Below are 24,488 nucleotides of genomic sequence, written 5' to 3'. Positions count from 1 at the left end.
AAAATTGCAAGGTCGCGCAGAATTCACGGAGATTGATTATATTTGCATTTATTATTTATTTATTATTATTTCTCATAGATCACTGGGGGTTTTTCTGTTTTGCTTTTTTATCCAGTGCAGCTTTAATGGGGCAAAAATCACATCTGATTTGCAGATGTCTAATAATTGCATGTGTGTCCCCTCCAGCCACTGGTGTTTGGCGCCATGATCCACAGAGACGAGGCCTTCGAGGCCATCTTCACCCAGTACATGAAGATCATGACGACCACCAAACCACCGGCCAGCGCGGAGCTCTAAACGTCCTCCATCCCAGCAACACACCTCCTCGCTGGGGCTGAAATCTGAGGCCGACATCCTGCTGAGCTTCATCTGGACTGAAGACACTTTAACTCCACACTCTCCTGCTGAGCTTGAGCCTCCTCCTCACCTTCTGACGGGCTTCGGCTTCCTCGTCGACGGTCCGGCTCTGATTGGCGGATTTCCCCAGTTTGGGCTGCAGCGGAGGAGATTCGTGGGTGCATTTAGTCACACTCCTCGTGGGCGTCGGACAACATTTTCTAACCGAGGAGCGAGGACCAGTGTGGTTTTTATCAATCAGCAGAAGGCTGGTGGAGGAGGCTGGTTCTCCTCCCGCCTCACTGACCAACTAACAAGCCGACTGCTTTCCTGACTTACTTGTTTCTGTGTTTGCATGTGTGAGTGTGTGTGTTTAAGGTCTTGAACTGCGTCAAGTGGCTCTTTTTTTTTTTTTTTTTTTTTGCTTTGTGTAGTTTTTGGTTTTTCCTTTTTATTCCTCAGTCAGTGGCATGACGTCTGCTGTGGTCGGAAGAGTTTAAGAAGCGCTCCACCTGGATGTAAAAAGAATATCATTAAAAACAAAACAAAAAAAACTAGCAGGTTAAAATTTAAATTTTTTTTTTAACTGCCAGCCATGTGTAGGAACAAACATGTAAGTTTTAGCTTTATGATTCACAACAACCATCGAAATACTTAAAGTGGTCGACCGGTGCCCGACAACAGCTGTAGGAGTGTGTGAGTGGTCATTGAGTGTTGTTGTTTTTCTTTTTAAATGTGTATTATTAGCTGTGAAAACGTCAGATGTGACCGACACAGAGTCTTTCTGTTAGTTTACATTGCTGCTGTCTGGTTTGTTTTTTTGTTCCTACTCTTCTTTTGAGACGCATTTCAGCAGCGACGGTCTCAAAATAACAAACGGAAGAAACATTCGCTGCTTCTGTGTTCGTGAATCGTGCAGTGAACTAGAAAAAAAATGCCTTCGTTTTTATTATTTTTTTTGTCTTTGTAACAATCAGCCTTTTTTGGACGGTGGTAAAAACGAGAGCACAACGCTGACGGCTGCTTAATAACAGCACAGCGAGAGAACATAACTATTTCAAGGCACAATCTGTACATACGTCGAGAGATTTTTCATTATCCAATCGCTGGTGTTCTCCCCGCACTTTACTAGAAGTGGAATTGTTGACGTTTTGGAGGTAGTGAATAGATTTCAAACGCTACTTCAGCCGGTCAGTGTTGGCAACAGTTTCTCCCACTTCAACGGTGTTTCTCTTGTGACTACTCGAGACTTTCTGGTCTGAGTGCAGCACAAATACAGGCTGAGCACGCCGAGTTCAAAGCAGACAACCTTCACACTGACCATAAAGGAAGAAAAAGTATTTTAATATAAAGTGAACCCACCGTTTGGCCCATAGAAGCGCTTCAGACGTTTGAGAATATGAATATAAAATCTGATCATCCAAGGCCAGAGCAGAAATAAAACGAATATTCTAACTGGGTGAAAGGTCAGGTTGTTTGAGGTTACATAAGCAGAAATCTAGATTCAGGATTTACAAGCTGCCTAATTATTTGCTTCTTTCTGTAGCACCACGGCGCTTCCAGATCATCTAAATGTACGCTTTTTTTTTTAGTATATCGAGTAAATGGACAAAGGTCTACAATATTTCAGTGTCACTTTATTTTAAGACGCCGCTCACCAGAACAAAGCTGGTCTTTGTTCTTATGGAACGGCTCGATGTGTAGAAAATTATAATGCCAAACTACATCAGACACTTTACCGTGTTTTTGTGAGAGGAAAGAAGACAGGATGCAGGACCGGAAGGTCACGATTTCTCTTTGGATTTTTTTTTAGTCAGTAGAGTAGCTCCTATCTACGGAACGCCCAGCAGCACAAGCTTTAGTTTCCTTGTAAATCTTACAGAAACACTTAAAAAAAAAAAGGGGAAACCTTGACATTTGACTTTGACCCTGGTCTGGTTTTACTCACCGACCACCTCAAGAAGGATCATTTCTGTTAACTGCCCTTAAAGTGTCAAGGCTTCTCTTCAATCTATACAAGTCCTCTTGTCATCAATATGAATCAGCTGGATATGAAGTTGCCAACGATGCAACGGACCAGTTCAGACATTCTGGTTATTTTTAGTTGAAACTAATTAAAGGATGGATATTTTTCATTCACATCCATTCATATGATTTGAGGCTGTTGTGAACAGGCTGCCTTCCCAGACATGGGTTTCTATTTTTGCTGAGGAATAACTTTGATCCATGAATGGGGGAAAGACCTGTCGGATACTTAGATCAGGTGAAATCAGTAATTAAACGCTGTCTCACTGTGTGATTGGATGGCTCGTCGTAGTCTTAAAGCTTTTACCTGAAGCCTTTTTTTGTAATCTGTTAACTGTGAGGATCGACTGGAACACGGCCGTCGCTCAGATAAAGCACAGAATGTATCACGTTCTAAATGTCTAGGGTTGGTTTTTTTTCTCTTTTTTTTGCCAAATCTTTTGATTTTCTGTCTGCCATATTCTGCCTACGCTCATGTTTACAGAAGGTTGTAAAAAAATGTTTTGTTCCCTTTTTTTTTTAAGTACCAGTTTGAATTCCTTTGAGTCTGGAGTTATGAAGACTGGACTGCTGTTTCTGAATTAATGTCTCCGCTCTCATTGGCTCTACGCTGCTCATGTGACTCTTTCTGCTGACCAATAGGAGAACCATAGTGACAACAAGAGCAGTATTTTAAACAGCATGTAAACTGTCATATCCAATATTTTTGTTCTATTTTAGTGGAAATAAACACCAGATTTACATTCTTTATGCAGAGCAGAGACGGTCAGCGTGGACTGAAATGACAACATCAGTGTTTTTGACAGTTCAGTGACAGGATGCAACTTTTGGAAAAGATGTAGAAATAGAGCAAAAGTTTGATTCCTGCAGTTTTAAAGTGATGCACATGGCTTGTAGAAACACTTCTTGCTTTCTTACTGAGAGTTAAATGAGAAGATTGATGCCACTGTCCATTTTATGGTGACTAGAGCTGCACAATATTGGAGGAAAAATGATATTTTTTTCTACAAAATAAACATTGTGATTTGAAAAAAACAGTAATTCCTATCAGATGACTTGAATATTACTATTTTGAAAGATTTAATCACTCTAGAATGATGGGGTGATTGTATAGAGGAGCGCATTTGCATTGAAAATAAAAACTAAAGCAATTTTCAATCTTTCTCATCTGGTGTAATTTAGCAAAATTGTGTTTTACTTTGAAGGTTTGTGGTGGTGATTTAAATGTTCCAACAAGTTGTTGCTTTGTGTAGTTGCAAGATACTTCAATAGAGTCCCTGTTTTTGATCAACATTATCCCTTCTGCTGCAGAAGTAATTACATGAAGCTGACTTTGCATCTCATTTTAGCAACCAGATCTTCCTGTTAGCTTTATTCCTTTGCTCATTTTGCTGTGCACATGTAAATGTTTACCAACTCTCTCTTGCAAATTAAGCTCAAATTAGAGTCAATTCTATTCTATGAGACACTTTTCTTGTAAATATGTCACGAAAAATAAACTGCGTGAGGTTTGTTTTTGTAGCGCCAAAAAGAAAAGTTTTAGCATGATGCTTTATTTCACATCACACTTCCTGCATTTGTATATTGCAGCGTCGATGCTAAAACGATGCATTATGCAGCCCTAATTGTGACTTCTGTTGCCTTTAAACAGCCAGATTAGCTGCTTCTGTTGTTTTCTGCTATGCTACAAGCTAACAGGCTAGAAATTAGGAATCACTTCACTGGTTTAAAGACTTGCACTGACCATCATATTGCAGTTTTTCTAAGCTAACTTGGCACCAAAAGTCCAGGCTGCAGCACCTGCTTTCAGTTAGAAATTAAAACCCTGTAAAATTAGCCACTCAGCTGCATTCTTTATGTGATTAACTCGTGCATATAATTAACCCAAACGACTCACATGTGATTTCTCATGACCATAACAACAACAACACAGAGCTTAAATTCCCGCTAAGAGGTGAAACATCTAGAAACTCGATCTTTATGTCTGTTTACATCCCGACCTGGGTGGCTCTTGTACGTACAACATGACCGTTTCATTAATCTTCTCATCTGACTCTGGGCAAGAAAGCAATTAAGTGCATTTTCTGAAAATGTTAAGTTATTCTTTTGAAGTTTGGAATGTTTAACTACACATGCTGCGCGTTTTCTCAAACAGAACAGTGTGAGGCTTTCGCTGCTCTCAGAAAACAGTGGTGTTGTCTCATCAAGGTCCCTCCAGCTGGTGTCCTTGCTGTCGTATTAAGTGTGTACTTCCTCTTACTGTGCGTAGAAGTGGATTTCTGAAAGCATTTGTGCAGAACTTCACTGTACCGGAGCTCATTTAGGACAAAATCAAAAGGAAACAGCCTGAATCTGACGTGACGACTGAAGTGAATGAAACGGATTCGGTTCCTGTTTTGTGGACCGTGACAGCTGTCATATTATTTGGTCAGTTAATTGCAAATTAAAGCCTAAGTGTTACTGGGAAACACTGCAGTCACTACAGTGAGTAATTAATTTGTCATCTGTGACAGTGGCTATAATGGCTTCCTCCTTTCTTTTTATTTTTTTTTTCTTTTTGTCAAAGAGGAATTTGTATACAAATTACTGTACAGTGAAGAAAAACAAACCGCTGAGTTTTTAAAAGACATGTCTATTGTAAAGGATAATGTGATGTACATTTTTTTAATTTAAGTAAATGAATTTAAGGTATTTTTGTGCCTCTTTTCTTCTTTTTAAAGCTGCAGTACCTCCCTGCCGCCACATGAGGTCACTGTGAGACTTCCTATCAGCTCTAATTGAGTTTTCTCATTTTCTTCTCCTCTCCTCGGAGGGTTCGGAGGTCAGGGTGAGCTGCCCGACCTTCTCACTCAAGGATTTTCTCTGCGGTCTGTGTGGGAATAAGAAAGTAGGTGATTTGACACCTTCTACATGCCTGACCGCTCTCGCTCTATTTCATGGTGATTGGATGGCCGTGGAATCAATAAGGGGCTAGAGGAAGGTGTGTGTGCATTAAATCTCACTCCTGTGACCTCCGAAACAAAATATTAAGACCGTTTCTGGCGTGGCCCATATTTATTTTCTCCTCATATACTGCACAGATCCAGTTAGGAGTGTAGGAATATGAAGAAATCATTCCTAGATAGATACTGTGCCTCGGGGAAACTTACACTTGGATCATACAGCTATTCATACAGTAAAAGTGCCAGATTCACAGAGATCATACTCACAGTTAATTGAAAAAAATACCAAAAAACAGATATAATTGTGTAGTGGTTCATTTAAAAGGACAGTAGTTTTCAGATAATGAAAACGAGCTGCAGTGAAATCAGTCATTAGTAGAATCTGATATTTTTCAGTATCATTTTTTTGCCACAATTGTGTATAGAAAACAACTTTATAAAAAATAAAATTTTTCAGATTTTTTTTACTACTATTCTTTCAGTCTAAAATCAGTAAATATTAGCAAATTTACAAAAACAAGGTGAATTCACTCATCTCAAAAAATATTAAAAACGTTACATTGATTTTTTAAAAATATTTTTTACATGAAAATAATAAAATTTAACAAATTTATTTAAAGTGTATTTTCCTTTTTATAAATTCAATATTTATTAAATATTGTAAATTTATTTCTAAAATTAGATTAAATTAGTGAAAATTCCCAGAAAAAGAATAACAATTGTGTTAAATGAATGTGCTTTCACTAATATATTGATATCTGGAGCCATTAGTAAACTGTGAAAATACACAGTTGTAATTATTCATAAGTCAGCTACTGGTCTAAGAATATCTGATTATTGTTATTATTATTATTATTATTATTATTATTATTATTATTATTATTATTATTATTATTATAGGTAATTTTATTGTTTTTAAATATATAAATATCCTTCATTAAATTATGAAAAGCTTTGAAAAAATACACCCGATTCAACATAAAATTAAGGCAGAACATTTTTTTTTTTAATTTATGGAAAATTACTGTTAGAGATTTAAGAGATGGCTATTTTTGTTGGACAGTATGCAGTTTTTTAAAATGTGTTTTTTAATCGTATATTTATTATTATTATTATTATTATTATTATTATTATTATTATTAATATTATTATTATTATTATTATTATTATTATTATTATTATTATTATTATTATTATTATTATTGTTATTATTGGTATACTGAATCTAAAAAGTATTTATGTGCCCGTGTGCCATCAAAACATATTTCAATGTTTTTTACCTGCAAACCTAATGGAGCATTTAAGAAAAAAAAAATCTTTCCTTGTTTATTTTTCCAAGTGGCTGAACTCAGATCTATTCAACTGTCAAAGCTCTTAAGCGACAAACCTCGGCTTGACGTTGACACATGCAGCTGTTTCCTCCATACATCAGTCAGCTGGGTGTTTTACAAAGTTCTACACTTTGCCCCAATTTGGTATGAATGCTGCCTTTTAGCTTCCTTTTTCAGGTTGTGGATGACAAGTTCTCTTTGTGTTAGAGGAGGCATGAAGTCCATATTACTGGATTCAAGCTGCGAAAATGAAAAATCTGTCTGTGAGCCCTGATCGCGAGGTGACACCTGTCATGTTATTTGTGTTTCTGTGCAGGCGGAGGATGTGACTGAACATGAAAAAGCTGCAAAACGTTCTTCTGTAGGTATAATACGCACCCCTGTGGGAGGTGCAGAGTTAAGCTGCTCTTTAATCCAATTTACATTTTGATTGAGGTGTGATTATTTTCACGTCAAACTCTTTCCTCTATACATCCGACACAGAGAGAAATACAGAAAGTTCAAACAGTTGTGCTCGTACATTTATTCCAGTTCAACAAAAATCAAGATATTATTCATCTTCAAGGACCCAAAAGTCAACCAAGAAAAGCAGTGTTTCATCCTGAACACATTTCCTGCAGACGACTCATCAAAGCTCAGAAACGCACACCGTCCCTGAACACACCATTATTGTCTTTTAAAAGAAGTGCATCCTTCACTGATCTGTGCTGACTTGGTGAATTATTCCCTCACTTTGTTCCTTTGCTCACATAAATGCTCTATTTCAAGACGATGCCAGAGAAGCGGTGTCGTGAACTTTCCCACATTTTGAAGCGACTCTCTGTAAATGACACCTCGGAGTCACTCGGAGACCCGCTGCTGCTTTGCTTGATGGATCTGGTGTATTTTTAGTCGGCCCAAAAGAGACAAACGTGGCACCATTTACCATCGATGGAACGGTGACACGGTTTGACAGCTCAGCTCCGTCTCCTCGTCCACGCTGGGACGTGGTTGCACTTAATTGCTATATGCACAGCTCAGAAAAACCCTTTTTGGTATAATTTAAACTTGTCCTTTGAGTCCTTTTCGGCACAAATATTGAATGAGTTGCAAACTGCTACAGAGCTAGCTAGCTATAAGTGTACACATTTACATTTAACTAAGTTACACCACAGTTTGACCAACAACTTCGATTGCTAACATGCATCTAGGCCTCAGCTTGCCCAACAGTTATCATGAGACTGTGAAACTGACTAATTAATCCATCATTTTATATCAACTGTGGATGATGGTTCAGTGTGAAAGGTGCTACTTATCACTCTGGGACATTTTAACATCTTTTAGCTCTTTTGTTCTTGGAGCAAGCGACAAACTACTAAACAACTAAAACTGCAGTTCACTAGAGGCTGCCTCCAAAAGTGAGTGTATCCCCATAGACCTCAATGCTAAAATGCTAAACTTAACATCAGAAATAAACGTTTCCTGGTCCAAAAAACTGTTTTTGCCTCTTTAGCTAATTTTCCCATTCATGACAACTGCACATAGCTTGCCTATTTCATTTATAATAAGGCTCAAAATATTACATGATAGCTATTTTTGGATTAGCCAGGAGATAAGACACCACACTGAGCTTCAAAGCCTCTCTTCAGGAATTTTACCGGAGACATTTTGTCCTTCAATGTCAAAGCCAGTGGCTCTGAGCTAAAAACTAATTCTAGCGATCACGTGTGCTAATGGGATACATTTTGCCATTTGTTTGCGCAACTCACAAAGTCAGGACGTCACAAAACAGATTAGATGACCTGCTCCAAACTTTATGCACATTTTAGCATCTCTAATAGCAATGTTGTGTAGTGCAATGTTAAGGAGGACATTCGTTCACCTGAAAAAGCATTTCGCTGTTAATGCTCAGCAGAAGCTCTTGTTTCCTTCACTTAAGTCATTACATGGTTCACCTGCACAGGTGTTTTCACTCATGTGGCCTAATGAGACCTGCTCTGTGGGAGCATGCAGAGTATCCTCCACAGTCAGAGCCGTACTTGCACTTTTTAGGGCAGGACAACCTTAAACTTGTTTGTTTCCTCTATAAAAGTTAAGTACGCGGACTTTGGTGACTTTAATTCCCTGAACCTGAGCAGAGCTTAAATCAGGCACAAGAAAACATCTGCAGCTGTGCATGGTGAGGTCAGGGAGATACACAAGTTTCCTTTACTTACATTCCAATTTAAGGATTTGCAGTTGAATATGAGAAGCTGCAGGAGTTAATGTCCAACTCTGATGTGTGAAATCTGTGTTTTTGACGTCTTGGAAAACAAAAGGACACATATTTGAGGCTTTGTGTGTCTGTTTTAGTGGACATTCGGCAGCTGTGGTGGGTTGAGGTGACCTCTGAGTCTCTGTGGTTGGTAGTGTGAGTGTGTGCTGCAGTGAAGAGGACATCAGTCATTAGTTAAATGTTGAAATGATGCTTCCCCCTAAAGGATAGCAGGCCATTCTGGCTATAACTCTCCCCTCTAGCAGCTGTCAGCGCCGGTGTAATGACTCCCGCACACACATACAGTAACATACCGGGGCTCTCATCGTGGCTGTTAATGGAGATTATTACGACATGCACACAAATTCTTGCCACTTTTACCATAACTAAAAGCTGTCAGTCAAAAGGAAAAACAATGAAATGATTCAGTGTTTTCCTTCAGCGTGCAGAACGGCTTCCTCCTCTAATTTAATTTCCATCTTTCTCCCTCTCCAGCACACACACAGCCACCTATCAGCCATTAAAATCTGATCTGGAATCCGAACACCAATCAGCATTTAGCGAGCACACAGTTCAATACCGCTCCTGTAATTGGATTCTCACCCAAAACAGCTGCAAGGAGTAGCAGCAGCAGCAGCAACTCTTTGTCTTTACGGCTGATAGGTCTTTTATGCAGATCCAGTGTCAGCTTTACCCTCCCAGTGAACCTTTTTTTTTTTTTTTTTTTTTAATTTTTTGCTTATTACACGACGTAGACTACAAAGCAGCGTCGAGAGCTACGCCCACGCCGACAGGAAACAGTTATTTCTGTCTGCAGGCCCCGCATTGTTTGCTAATTCACAAAACACGCCACACGCTGTTTTTATAGCAGCCAAATGAGGTTTTTCTAATGGGGTTGGGCCTTTTCAGACAGTCTGAGAGACAGACACACCAGCAGCCAGGGGGGAAACTAAAAAAAGCCTCTAGCTGGTGATACAGGTTGATGGCTGCATTGTCCACAACTGTAGGCAATTAGAAGGAAGTCAGGCCTCCGTTTTTTGAAGTTCAGACGTCTGAGGCGAGAGGAGGGTGGAATGAAAAAATCACAGAAGCATTGAAAATCTCACCTACTATGATTCTAAATGAAACACCAGCCAGCCATTTTTTGAAATAGTGTTAGTTGATGTAATTATGTGGAGGGAATGGAAAAGGCAAAATTGAACCACAGTGGAGCCTTAACAAAGTGGATTTTGCAGCCCTCAGTGTGAAGCGTTTCTAGGTAACAAGTACACACTGTATAATTTATACTCCCCCCTACTCTGCAAAATCGAAGCCATAATATTGGGTAAAGGAGCGCTGCCATCTTGCTTCAATGGCGTCATTTGCAACCAGATACACCACTGATTTATCTCTCACTTTCTCTCCCCTTAATACAATCCTATATACTAAAATTTTATGCAATATACTACCTACAAACTGCTGTAATGCCGCCATAGTGCGACATTCTGTGCCGTCTGTGTTCTGACTAAAAGTGGAGACGTGGTATCATCTCCTGCCCACTTAGAAATGAGCAATTCACATTTTCACCGTATCAGTTTTTGGATAAAAAAGGTTAGCCACTTGTCTAGGAGGCTACATAAATACATTTCCCCCATAGACTGGTTGTGCTCAAGCAGCAAGAACAGTGAAAATGCCTCGAATTGCAGTTCCTCAAACGGCCACTGGAGGCTGGCTCTAAAAGCGATCAAGTCCTCATAGACTTTCATGTTAAAATGCCCAACTTTGCAGCAGAAATAAACGTATTTACAGGCTGATACGAGAAACAGTTTTGGTCTCTATAGGTAAATGCCCTATTCATGACAACTGTACAAGGGGTTGAAGTTTATTTAAGTCATCCATTTTGATTGTATTAAGGGTTAATATTATGCAAAATTAAAGTAGTGGCCACTTTGAGCTTTAAAAAATAAAGTGCCCTAAACTGCAGTTCTTCGACTGTCCACTAGAGGCTGGCTCCAAAAGTGATCCAATCCCCATAGACCCCCATGTTAAAATGCTCAACTTTGCAGCTGAAATAAACATCTTTAGAGTAGAGTATAAAAAGCAGTTTTGGTCTCTGTAGGTAGAGTTACGGTTACTGTTTATGACTACTGTAAAATAGGTACATTTTTAAATAACTTCCCCCTTTAGATTGTGTTAAGGGTAAAAGTTACACTTAATTAAGCCAATGGCTGCTTTGAACTTTGCATGGCTGACTTTAATTGCACTCAGGCTTCACCTCTTTGATCATTTTTAGATTAGATTATGGACATTTGGCTTGGATTTTGTAGAAGGATGCAGGCGCTACGAAGATGGCTGCTCACTGTGCTTCAATACTGCTATATTGCTTATAATGTTAGCAATTTATTGCATTGTTTTTGCTATTTCTCGTCAATTTAAGGGTTTAGACGGGAGAGTGTAGAGGTGTCTTATTGCCTGTTACACAAAATTACATTATGTCTTGGTTATTACTTTAGTAGCTGTTTAATTATTGGCTCATGATTACCAAATATTACCCTATTATTGACATATTATTACAGATCTATAATGCAAAGTGCTAGCAATTACTTTAAGTTTTTTCTTCAGCAAAAAGAGAAAACTCTCATAATCTTCTCCATTTTCAGACCAACTCTCCCTCAATTTTCATACGTCCCCTAATAATAGAAACACTAACATTAGCCTGTGAAGATTAACCACGAGTGCCGAATACGTGTGACACAACATCCCCAGAATGTGAAATAAGTATCTTCTATGCGACTGCCGTACATGCCATCAAATATTAAAATATTCAATATAAATTAGGTGGGAGTGTAATAAACGAGAGGCATTTGAGCTGCTTAATGCTCCACCATATCTCTGTGATATATTGAACATAAGTAGTTATGTTAATGAGGTCATTATTTAAGCTAATTCGCATTCATTAGCAAATAATTCTACGTCAGCACACTTGTCTTCACATAATGGCCGGTATTAATGGGGAGCTCTGCATCTTCACTTATTAAGGAGTTATAAGAGGAAAATCGCTCTCTGCTCATTAATATCTAAATTTATCCGGCGAGGTGTTTCGGAGTCTAATCAGATCATCGACTCTGCTGAACACCAGGATGAAGTTTTATCATGTTCCGGCAGAATTAGCATAAACACGAGCAGGAGAAATGTGCTCGGACAGAATGTGACTTCACCTTCACCAGAACATCATCGGGATTTGGATGCCCGCGGTCTCACGGCGGCGGTCACTTTAAGTTATGTACTTTTTTGTGTATATCCATTTTAATAAACTGATTTTATATCCCTGCAGCCTCTCCTGCCTCCGTCCTCATCGCCTGCAGCGCTGGGATGCTAAAAGTCACTCAGGGGTCAGCCGACTTATTCACATTCAAGCGCTGCTCCGTTTGTTGGGAGTTTTGACGAACAGGGGTGCCAGCTTGGTTCACGGGAACATTTGACATGCCGGTGCCAATTAGGTCCAAAACCTTCCCCCAGGACTCACACACACATACACACTCTAGCACATAAACACCCACGACCTTCCCCGAGGCCTCCAGCTGTTTGCTGTATAATGAAGACTGTGAACGTGGAGGAGGGAAGCTCTGCGCCGCTACCTGAGCATTTGATCTAACAGCGCAGAAGTTTGTGCTACAAAAAGCATTTTAAATGTACCTGGGATCAAAAAAAGTCAAGCGCATGCTGATGTCTCAAATAATAAACCGATAATTTTTCCAAAAGTTATGCTACGGTTTGTTGGCACTTGGGAATTCTCGCTGTGACCCGGCACTGAATCTGCTTTAATGAGGTGCTTTTTGTTTGCTCGGCTCGGCTGTTCTGTTAAACTGTCTCTGTTAAATCTGCTGTGGTGTCCTGACATACTGTGTAAATATTTCTCTCCATACTTTTAATGTTTGTTTTAATGTTTGGATGTGCAGAACAGACTTTATCGGTGCAGACAGCAAGCCTTTTCTGTCTTGACCCAATTACATTTTTCCTTTCATTTAAGGGGACTTTTTTTTGTAGTCTTCATCTTTGAGGACAAAAGTTTTTCAAAAGCAATAAAACCCACATTTAGTCAGTTCAATGCGCTGATGTGTTTCGCACAAAAGCAAACCATGAAGTCGAGGTGAAGTACAATTAGATGTTTGTAAACACAGTATACACATCTGCGATGGATGGAGTCAGACCTACACCACAATGGATTACAGTGCTTGTAAAAAAGTATTCATTCCTGTTGGAAGTTTTTCCCTTTTATTGCTTTTCAACATTAAATCGTGGTCACACAAAAACAACAAACGTCTCTGGACTTTTTACAAAGTAATTCCAATTCATTAAAGAAATATGGTACATGTGCAAATCTATTCTCCAAAACTGAGTGACTGCACAAAAAAAAAAACAACTAATGACTGAGGCTACCAAGACACCTACGACTCCCCTAGTGGAGTAACAAGCTTCAGCAGATGAGACGAAAGAGACTGTTCATTCATTCAACTGTTGTCTGTTCTTCACTGGTCAACGTTTTATGGGAGGATGGCAAAGAGAAAGCCACTGTTACCAAAGCTTGTATTAAATCTCGACTAGAGTTCACCAGAAGGCTTGTGGGAGAATCTGGAGTCAACTGGAAGAAGCTTCTTTCATCTGATGACACCAATCACACTAGATGCGGCATTTGGCGACACCAAACACTGCACATCATCAATACACCATGCCTGCTGTGAAGCATGGTGGTGGCAGCATCATGATGTGGGCATTGTTCTTGGCAGGAAGCTTAAAAATAGAGTGTAAAATTAATACAGCAAAAAAATAATTCTGGAGGACAACCTGATGCAATCTGCAAGAGAACTGTGACTTAGGGGAAACTTTGTTTCCCAGCAAGACAATGTCCCAAAGCATACATACAATGTTGCACAAGAAGACAACAAAGTGAATGTTCCGGAGCGGTTGAGTCCAGACCTCACTCCAACTGAGAATTTGTGGTTGAACTCAAACAGAGCTGTTCATTGTTGAAACCTGACAGAGCTTGAACACTTTTTTGAACAAGAGTGGGGTAAAATCATCAAGATTTGCAAGGCTGAATGAGTCCTACTCTGTAACTGCAGCCAGCGGTGCATCCACTAAATGCCGACTGGAAGGAGGTGAATACTTAAGCAATCATATATTTTATGTTTCATATTATAATTAATTGACATTACTTGGCGGAAATCTGTTATCACTTTGACATGAACGAGTCTTTTATTTGGATAAATTCATGTCAAAAAGGACAAATTATACTAATGATTCCTGTTGAAGGGCAATAAAAGGTGGCAACATCCAAGAGTTGTGTATATATTTTTTATAGGTACTGTATGTGTTACACAAGATGTCTGTATGCAAATTACTGTTTGAAGGAAGTCTTGTGGGAATAAGTCAGTGAAGAAACCCTTCCTCAGGTTAGCTCATGTTGGTTTATTATCTAAATGCTAACTGTGAATGAATGCCTCTATCATTTCTACAAAGGGAAAATATGAAAGTCTAACCGACATGTCAGAGGATGAGTTACATGTTGGGTTATAATCAAATAAGCAGAAAACAGACGAAGTGAAAACATCAAATATAGAAAGTTGACCCAACTCACTGGATGTGCTGAAGAAAAGTGCAGAATGACGCCAGCCTTGGCCTTTAATCTTTACACTTGTGAATAGATTCCGCTCTACCAGATATATCAAAGGCTTTCAAGGCTCTTTGGAACGTTTTCAAATCATCAAATGTTATTTCAACTTTTGCGTCACTACCGCAAAAGGTTTCAAACCACTGACCTCGACTAACCAGCTCTCTCCAGAGCTTCTGTTCCCATTTTAGCTCGCTGCGCTGCTTAAATGAGCTCGACCTGACTCAACCTGCTGCACCCCACCGCGGAGGCCGCTCATGAATATTTTAACAGAAGTTTGCTTATTGCACAATGAACTGTGCTCCCCGTTGCTCGGAGCCACATACATGCAGGCGCTCATGCATGAAGCCGAGCGAGTTTACGCACACATGCACACACACGAACACGCATAAAGCTGCGTTTCTTCTCACCAGGAGTTCCCGTTTCCACTGCACTGTAAATACAGGTATACATAGCCACACATGCACGCAAGAAAGTCATCGCATACCCAGACGCCGCACACACACACACACACCCACACACACACACACACACACACACACACACACACACACACACACACACACACACACACACACACTGTAATCTGATGACTTTGGATGCTAATGAGCTGTTGTGGTGTTTACCCGTCACGCATGGCGGGTGTCGCATGGGGGCAACGCCGCCTGCTTTTAATGATGTTTATTTGGCACACGTCTGAGGAGTGAGCGGATGCTGGCTGAGGGGTGTGTGTGTGTGACTGACTGGCAGATGTTTAAGATGAGGGAGGGAACGCATCAAGCAGATATCTCCCGCAGATCGCCGACAATGTCACGACCCAAGTGTTCGAAACGAAGCAACGCGAGCGGCGCTTTGCATCCGCCGCCACTTTAATAGCATGTTTCTAATTGTTATTCTCTTGTCTCGCTGACTGCTGAAGCATGTTTGCCTCTTTGAACACAGACAGATTTGTTAGGTCATCAAAGAGCAGAGCTTCAACTCGCATTAATGTTTCTGTGAACTGAACAGAGAAAACCAACCCTGGAGATAATTAGGAGTGCAGCCTGGATTTTTCTCTAGATAGGAGTAAATCTTTCAAGGAGTTGTGTTTGCATATGGAGGCTGGCAGGTTGGTTCAGGAATGGACTGTGCTAATGTGTCCTTGACGAAGACAAGTGTTGGAGGCAAAACATAAACCTTTAAACAACACACTGAATGATTTAATTTGAATAACAATTTGTAATCTATGTGCTCTTCATTACCCAGTTACTGTATATAAAGTTGGACATAACACATCTCAAAACAAAAACCCCATATAACTCAAACGTAATTCTCTTATCTTATATCAACTCCGATCATATTCTTGTTTCCTAATTATTGTCTTAAAGTTTTGTAAAGTGTCCTTGAGTAATTTAAAAGGCAACAACAAATCAAATCGATTATTGTTTATTGAAATAAACATCTCTGGACCATGGGCTGTCTTGTGATGGTACCCACCAGTCACTTAAAGTGGTCTTTTTAGGTCTTAATATAATTTAAATGGGTGACTTATATAAAAATTTTTCTCCTGCACAGTTTTAATGAACAGAGAAATTAGCTATAGAGACCAAAATCATTCTGCTGCTCTTTTTTTTGTTTTGTATTTTTGCACAATTTTGACTACACTCCAGAGATTTGCGTTGGGAGATTAGCACTTTCTAAAGACCCTATGATCACATTTTTCCCTCCATTGTGATGTTTGATGTGAACATTAACCAAAGCACCTGAACTGCATCTGCATGATCACAGCTCTTCTGCCTCGTGATTGGCTGTTTAGATAATGCCAGGTGTTCAGAACAACACTTGATGAGTGTGCACGCTGATGATCTGATAACAGTCCAATTTGACTGCTTTTATCTTTTCAGCGTTTTATAAAGACGCAGCAAATGCTTTGAAGAGAACAAGCGGAGGGAGCAGCATCTGCCTGCGTATTACATCTAAGGTCACGGCTATCTGACAGCGAATCTCACTGTGTGTGTGTGTGTGTCGGTGTGTGTGTTTGTAATACAGTGTGCTGCTGCTTGTCACCACAAAAACATTGGAAAGGCTGATGAAGGCTGCTGGTTGTTGGCACTTTAATTTCTGCTGTCCTCCAGAAGGACGACACAGGACGAAGTGTGTGTGTCTGTGGGTGTGTTTTTGCATTTTTGTGTGTGTGTGTGTGTTGTTTTTTGTGTGTGTGTGTGTGTGCTCTGACAGGCTACACAGATAGATGTTCTCAATAGGTGCGACCATCCTCAATGTTCTCTCTCAATGACCAGTGTGAATGGTGACGTTCTAGATGTAAATGAGAACATATTTACACAATTTAAAGCTGCACTAATGACTATTTTATTTGATGAACTATAAAATGAAGATGCCTCTTGTATTAACTAATAATCTGCAGAGAATTATCCAAATCTGCAGTCTTCCTCAGATCTTTGAGCATTTTAGTGTCTTTTAGCTCAATGTTTTGTTTTAGTTTTTTTTTCTCCTACAACTTTACCGTTTTTGTTCACTCTCATTGATGCTGTTTCCGGACATATCAAACAGCTGTTTTAACCCTCCTGTTGTCCTCATTTATGGGCACCAACAAATATTTTTTCCTTGTCTGAAAAAAATCCAAAAATTCAGAAAAAAAAATTCCCCAAACTTCTCAAAATTTGCAAAACCTTCAAGAAGAAAATTCCAGTAATTCCTTAACAGTTTCCCTTAAAACTTTTATTAAAAAAAAAAAAAAAAAATCCCCCAAATTTGGCAAGAAATTTTTTTTAAAAATGAGTAAAAATCTTCCAAAAAAAAAATCCTAAAAATATCTAAAATGATTGCATATATATCAGTAAAATTTCTAATATTCTCTTAAGAACATTCACAAAAAATCAACCAAAATCCAGCAAAATTTGCTGGATTTTAGTTGATTTTTTTGTGAATGTTCTTAAGAAACATTTTTAACATTTCTTTTTTTCCACCAAAAAATGTTGAAAGATTTCCCAAAAAGGTTGAAAATGTGGACATCAGAAGTTTCACTGTGAAAATATGTTAATTTTCCACATTTTCAAACTTTAAAACGAGTCATTTTTGACCCGCATGATGACACGAGGGTTAAGCCAAAAATCTCTGCTAAAACTGAGTTTCTGCTCTTTTAGAAGTAGAAAACTCTGAGAACCTTTTGGAGTTTCTTACCACTGACACTGTCAAGAAACCTTTTGCGTTCAAAAGCAACAGAATTTACTCAAGGAACCTCACAAAAAGGTTCTTCAAAGACCATTTTCATAGGATTTATGATTCCATTTTGAACTTTTTATCATTATTATTAAACGTTTTATATTGAACTAAAATGAAGCATTGCAGTACTTTCTGCCTTCATTCTCCAGGAACCCTTTTCTGAGATCCCTCCTGCAACCTTTTCACTGAATTGAGCAGTTAAAGTTTCCCCCCAAGCTGGCAAATTTCTTGAATATCTCTAGAGTTCCTTGAGGTTCTCGTAATCTTGAGAGTGATGAGATAGCGTAACTTTCTGAGGTGAAGGAGCTCCTTAAGCCTTGATTATACCCACACAGACAGCTGCAGACACCAGAGAATGCTTTAAATTGTACTGCTTTCTAGTTCACTTGGAGGACGTGTTTTCATACGATGCACAGCAGATCAGCTTCCGCATATTCCACATGTAGACAATATTGAAAAACAAGCGGACCGCTGTCCTTAAATTTTGGGAGAAACTTATATCACGTTACATATGAAACCCCAGAGGTCTGAATCAGTGTTTTTGAGACCATCACATGGTGAAAATGTTCAGCTGTGGTGTTGACTGCTGATTTTGTTCTTAATGTGCTTTTGAGCTTGAGTTAAGAAGGTAAAAAACAAGATTTTCATTGCAGAGGGTCTTTAAATTTTTATCTTTTATTTCCACAAACACCTGCACAACTTTAATTTTAGCTGGTGTTTTGTTTTATTGTCATTATATGTTATTTTAATGATTTGTTGACCTACTTGCCACTTTCCTCTCACAGGTGGATCTGATTTGCTGCTGATCATCAGAGAGAGAATTCATTCCTGCTTCTACATCTTTAATGGCGCTTCATGCCATAATGGAGATTTCTCAGTACTTTAGCTCTAAAAACAATAATAAATCAAAAAGAAGAAGAAAAGATGCTAGGAGATCTCTGTGTTGTTGCAAGAGAAATGGATTTTTCTCTGTACTTATTTCAGGGAAAACAAACACCTGGCAGTTCTGTTCAGTGCAAGAGAAGCACCTCACCTGTTTCCTCTTATGAGCTAATTCAGCCTCTTGCTTGCTATTTGTCAGTTTGAAATCAGATGATGGAGATAAAAGAACACCTGAATGCAGCACTCAGTGAGGATGAACTGAGATTTGTGTGGGATTTTAGTTTTGGTGGGATTGGGTTGTAGTTTCTGAAGCTGGCAACTCTTTCTGGGTTTTTTATTTGTTTGTTTCAAGTCGGTTAATGCCACTTGTGGTTCAATTTCTACAAGTTTTGCCCTCCTTTCCCATGTTTGTCCTATTCATATTACATTTTTATTGTATTATCTGAAAATGTAGGCAGTTCGTACATTCGAAGCACAAGTTTCCTCAGTTCAACCCCAAATACTGGGATAGCCACAAGCAGGGAAGATAAATTTCATTTAGCAGACACTTTTATCCAAAGCAACATACCTGTGAGAGTAGAATCAAAACAAGTGATGATCTAGTCAGGAAAAAAACAACCTGGATAAGTGCCCTAAACCATCACCTGTCCTCACCATTGAATAAAAAGTGTATGTGAGCTTGACTTATGTGGTCCAAGACAGAAAATTTAGCGTTCTCATGATGTACCCATTTTCTGCAAATTAGTGACAGGCTCACATGTCCCCAGAATATAGCTCTTATTTATCAACTTAAAACAGCTTTTAAATATATTCTAAAAGGGATGTTTCAGTGTCTGTAGCTTTATATGCAGCAGACCATGTCCTCTTCAGGAAGAAAACTCTCTCTGTGCCTGCGATTGCCAGCATTTAAAAACTGTTTTCTATTTCTCAGTTCTCCCAGAAAAATTTGCCAAATTCACAGCACCACCGCTGTTAACTCTATCGTGCGTTTCAGACAATGTTGCAGTTATAAAGTCTGTAGTTTAGAGGTTGGAAACGTCTCTGAAATTACTGCCAGTTAACATGTAATCTTAATGGACTGTATTTATTTTTTCCCCCACAATTAGTTGGCTGTTTGACAACAGAAAAATATGTAAATGAGAACAATTTTCTTGAAGATTCAGCTGTATTAAAACAAATTATGTGTGCAAAGAGAGCAGGAGAGATGTAAACTCTAGCTGCATTTATTGATTCGTTTATTTTTTTTAAATGGTCTTGAAGTTCCGGACATCTCTGAATGTCCTTCAGCTTTCTAATTTCTAACATGTGTGATAAAAGCGAACATATCATTAGCCACATTGGCTGCACAGCTAGCTAACACTATGATTTTTCCTATTGTTGCAGGGATATTGCCATTAAAAATAAGCATTTCACTGGACCTTCAGTTCCTTAGATGCTGGGAGTGCATGAAGACTCTTATATTCACTCTTGCAGCCAACAGCAGAACATTTGGTGTGTTTTGCTTGTTGAGACATTTTAAAGTTAGCAGAAGTAGCTGTACAAAGTACATAAACCTGGTGGGCTGTGAAGCAGCATCTCTACATGGTATAGAAACAAGAAAACACAACAATAATAATGAGGTCTCACTATACGGGGCCTTTTTTTTGTAAGGAAAACAATTCATAAATGGCTCAACTTTTTGTGTAGTTTACAGACTTGAGATTTTCAATTTTTTTTCCCACTCAAGTGCCAAATTAAAACTATTCCCTCTTCTATTTGCTGTCATTTGGGGTAACTGTCTTTAGATTCCACATCCCACACTGTCCATCTTTGTTTTCTCTCTTTTAGTAATCAAACCAGAAAACAGAGGCTCCTCACACCTTGCCTCACTTCATCTTCTTCCATCTCATTTTCTTCCTTCCGTCCTGACACTCCAAGTCATTTCCCAAGTTTTTTCTTTTTTCTCCTGTCTGGGTTTTAATTACACAAAGTCTTTTGAGTGAGAGGGTTGCGGTGCATCACAGAGCTGGAGGTAATCATAATGTGGTTATTCATGTCACATCCAAAGGAAGGAAGAGGGAAGGTGGAAGTAATTGAGTCCACGGCAGACTCACAAGCCTCTGCTGCTGCTGCTGCCAAAGGGTAATGAGCAGAAATATTGTGGTGTGCTTGTGTGGATGTTTATCCGTCTGTCTATCCACATGTTTCTGTGTCTATCTGTCCATCAATGTGACTGGAAGAAGGAATCAAAGTTGCTCTGTATGGTGTTTTTGAAGTTAAATTAATCTTGAGAGTTTGGAAAACAAGATCCAACGGAATATTTTGTGTGCAACGTGGAAAGAAGGAGGAAATAGTTGTGTTTTTACAGTGCATTTGCTAATTACATTTTCAGCTGTTAACAGAAACATCAGCTTCTCCTGAGTGTCAGTGATTATTATAGGACCGTTAGGATGGGAACGCAGTGTAGCAGCTGCCCTGTGGCTCTTAAATGATATATACATATACGACATGTAATAAAACTGAATCTAAGGTTTATTAAGTCAACAAATTCTCGCGCCGACTCAGCCGATAAGTCCAAATAAAGTTAAAGGTTCCCTCAAGGCCAGATTTCTACATAAAGACACTCCTGGTTTTAACATGCGATGTGTATCTGGATATATTATCTTGTTAATGGCGTCCAGTCCACGGCTCTCTGCATGTAAAAAGGCTATTAAAATACATTCTTGTTATCTTGATTATGCCCACAACTTCACCTGATCTCATTATGGAAATGAGTTAAGCAGCGCCGGCCAAGTTTTAAACAATCATGGTGCATCCGAGGCCAAAGGAAGAAGTGTTGCTGTAGGGGCTTGATCCTTTTCTAGTTTTTACATTGTCAGCATTACTGCTACTACTTGTAGCTTTTATTAGGCTTGCTTTGGTTAGCAAGAAGCGGCTTATTGGACTGACACTGTACAGGACTGATATAGAAAATATCTTAAAACCTGTGCTTTTTCAAGTCCCTGTGACCAGGAGATAAGACTGGAGGGTTTCTTCAAGGCTCTGGAGGACTGAAACGCAATGAAAAGCATCTCTGCACAGACCATTAGTTGAGAAAACACTGAAACCTCAACAGATCTGCTGAATCTCTGACACTTTTTTGGCTTCCTTCTGTTTGCTGTGGATTGAAAGGATACAGCAAGACAAGAAGACCTTACTAAGAATGTCTGTCTTTAGTGCTCTACTTTGAAGTTACCTCTTTCTTCTGATGTTGATCTAACCTCTTAATCCTCAACACTAAGTGTCCCTGTCACTGCAGAATGGAACAGGCCAAAGGCACTAACTTGATCTGATTGACAAGAATTTGACACAAAGACTCTTTCTTGTCAAAGTGAAAACAGATTTGAAAGTAATATCAGTTAAATAAAAATATAAAATGTAAAAAAAAAGTGCTTAAGTATTCACCTTCTTCAAATCTGTATTAAACATTTTGCTTGCAATTAAAGCATTGAGTAGGTGTGGATAAGTCTTAATCAGCTTTACACATCAACACACTACAATTTTACCACATTCTTCTTGACAAAATCACAGGTTGTTTTCCAGGATTTCTCTATACTTTTCTACATTCATTTTAGCCTCTACCTTTACGAGCCTCCCAGGGTCTGCTGCCACCACCATGCTTCACATCATGATGCTCCCACCACCATGCTTCACACCATGATGCTGCCACCACCGTGCTTCACATCATGATGCTGCCACCACCGTGCTTCACACCATGATGCTGCCACCACCGTGCTTCACACCGTGATGCTGCCACCACCGTGTTTCACACCGTGATGCTGCCACCACCATGTTTCACACCGTGATGCTGCCACCACCATGTTTCACATCGTGATGCTGCCACCACCATGTTTCACATCGTGATGCTGCCACCACCATGCTTCACATCGTGATGCTGCCACCACCATGCTTCACATCGTGATGCTGCCACCACCATGCTTCACATCGTGATGCTGCCACCACCATGCTTCACACCGTGATGCTGCCACCACCATGCTTCACACCGTGATGCTGCCACCACCATGCTTCACACCGTGATGCTGCCACCACCATGCTTCACATCGTGATGCTGCCACCACCATGCTTCACATCGTGATGCTGCCACCACCATGCTTCACATCGTGATGCTGCCACCACCATGCTTCACATCGTGATGCTGCCACCACCATGCTTCACATCGTGATGCTGCCACCACCATGCTTCACATCGTGATGCTGCCACCACCATGCTTCACATCGTGATGCTGCCACCACCATGCTTCACATCATGATGCTGCCACCACCATGCTTCAGTGGAGATGGTGTGTTTGAGATGATGTGTTGTGTGGTGTACCAAACATATTGTCTAGTCTGATTTGTCATTAAACCAAATAATTTCTTCCAGCTGAACTGAGTCTTGTGACCTCTGGCGAACTAGTCAAGATTTCATTAGCTTTGGTGGCCTCTTTCATTAGTCTGTTTCATGCACAGTCACTCAATCTTTGAGAACAGCCTGTTCAGTTTGACAGCAAGGAGCATATTTTGTTGCAAAAGCCAAATTAAAATGACCATAATTCAATATTAAAAGGCAATATAAGGGATAAACTTCCACATCACTGTTTTGAAGTCGCTGTATTTAAGCAGTGATCGATTTTACTTTTAATATTTCTAACTAAATCACATTATTTTGTGGATATTTGTCCAAGATGGCTCCTAGTACTAGATGGACATTCTTCACAATTATGTGCAAGTAGTCGCTGGATAAATTGAGCAAATGCTGGATTTTGCCAGTCAACACAGCTCAACTCCTACAAGCTTTCTCAGGCAAGAGGGTCGCCTGAACTGAGCGTCTTGCCGCGAGTCTTGTCAAAAAGCCCTGACAGATTTAACTAAAATTAGCGCTCGACATGCTGAAATTTTGCATGAAATGTGTTTTAGTGAAGCCACTCATGTCACAGTCCCACCAGTCCCCACTCCAACACGGCTCCATAGCAACGTAGCAGCCGTGGCTCCACAAAAAGCTATAATTAAACATTTGTCTCTTTTTCTCCATTTCCTCGCACTCATTATCATCTGCTCATGAATTCACTGACTTCATAAATGAAACCGTAAATGCTGAGTTCAGTGGTTTCTACATTTGTGACGTCTTTGTTGGTGCTCTTTTTCAGTTCAGGACCATGACCTGTTCACGGTACAATCTAAAAATACTCAAATTTCTAAAAAGATAACGCAAAGAGATAATCATATCCTAGAAGCATCTGAATTTAGCATTAACTGTTGCGTTACTACAAAAACAGTAGCATGCAGAGATTCACATTAGTTCACAATGATTGTATAAGGCTGTTAATGGAAGCCGCACCACAAGCCAGATGTCGGCTAATGCTGATGTACCCTCCTGCTCTGCTGTAATACAAAGGTTTATGTATAAATATATCTGTGGAAAACAATATTATCTTGGCTTTAATCCATCCTGAACTGAGCTCAGTCATGTTCAAGTCTGTATTGTGGTGTCACTGATGTCAACACCTCTACAACAAACATTGTCAAGAAGTCTAATATGAAAAGGGAAGAACAAGACTTGCAACTATTAAAAGTTTCATTTGTGTTTATTGAATTTGTACTTGTTACCTGGTAGTTCTTGCAAACCTGAGAAGTATGTATTTGAAGTACTGTGTCTGTGGCCTGTTTTGTTGAAGGTTATTGAAGACATGTTGTTAAGAGGAAACATGGCCTCCATACTTTCATCTCTTCTTTGTTGTCCATCAATGGGATCAGAGGTGGTTGGTGAAGCTTCCTTTAGCTCCACTCAGCTCTGTAACGTCAAGATGGTTTCACACACTTGACATGCCATTTAAAAAGCCTTTATTGCTG

At 39.4% G+C, this 24,488-nt stretch overlaps 1 protein-coding gene across 4 annotated transcripts in view; it reads left to right on the top strand.

Annotated features, from left to right (window-relative positions):
• Positions 1-5,052, top strand: part of gramd4a (GRAM domain containing 4a) — a 57,937-nt gene extending 52,885 nt beyond the window's left edge. For all 4 annotated transcript variants that reach the window (XM_023285535.3, XM_023285536.3, XM_035955196.2 and 1 more), the window contains one exon: positions 187-5,052. In XM_023285535.3, the coding sequence (XP_023141303.1) occupies positions 187-297 (111 nt within the window). In that variant the 3' untranslated portion in view covers positions 298-5,052. The remainder of the gene's footprint in view (positions 1-186) is intronic.
• The last annotated feature ends 19,436 nt before the right edge of the window (positions 5,053-24,488 follow it).

The sequence above is a fragment of the Amphiprion ocellaris genome, chromosome 21 (assembly GCF_022539595.1).
Source record: "Amphiprion ocellaris isolate individual 3 ecotype Okinawa chromosome 21, ASM2253959v1, whole genome shotgun sequence".
NCBI classification, from domain to species: Eukaryota; Metazoa; Chordata; class Actinopteri; family Pomacentridae; genus Amphiprion; species Amphiprion ocellaris.
The sequence above is the reverse complement of the archived record's forward strand: the minus strand, read 5'-3'. Positions and strand labels throughout refer to the sequence as shown.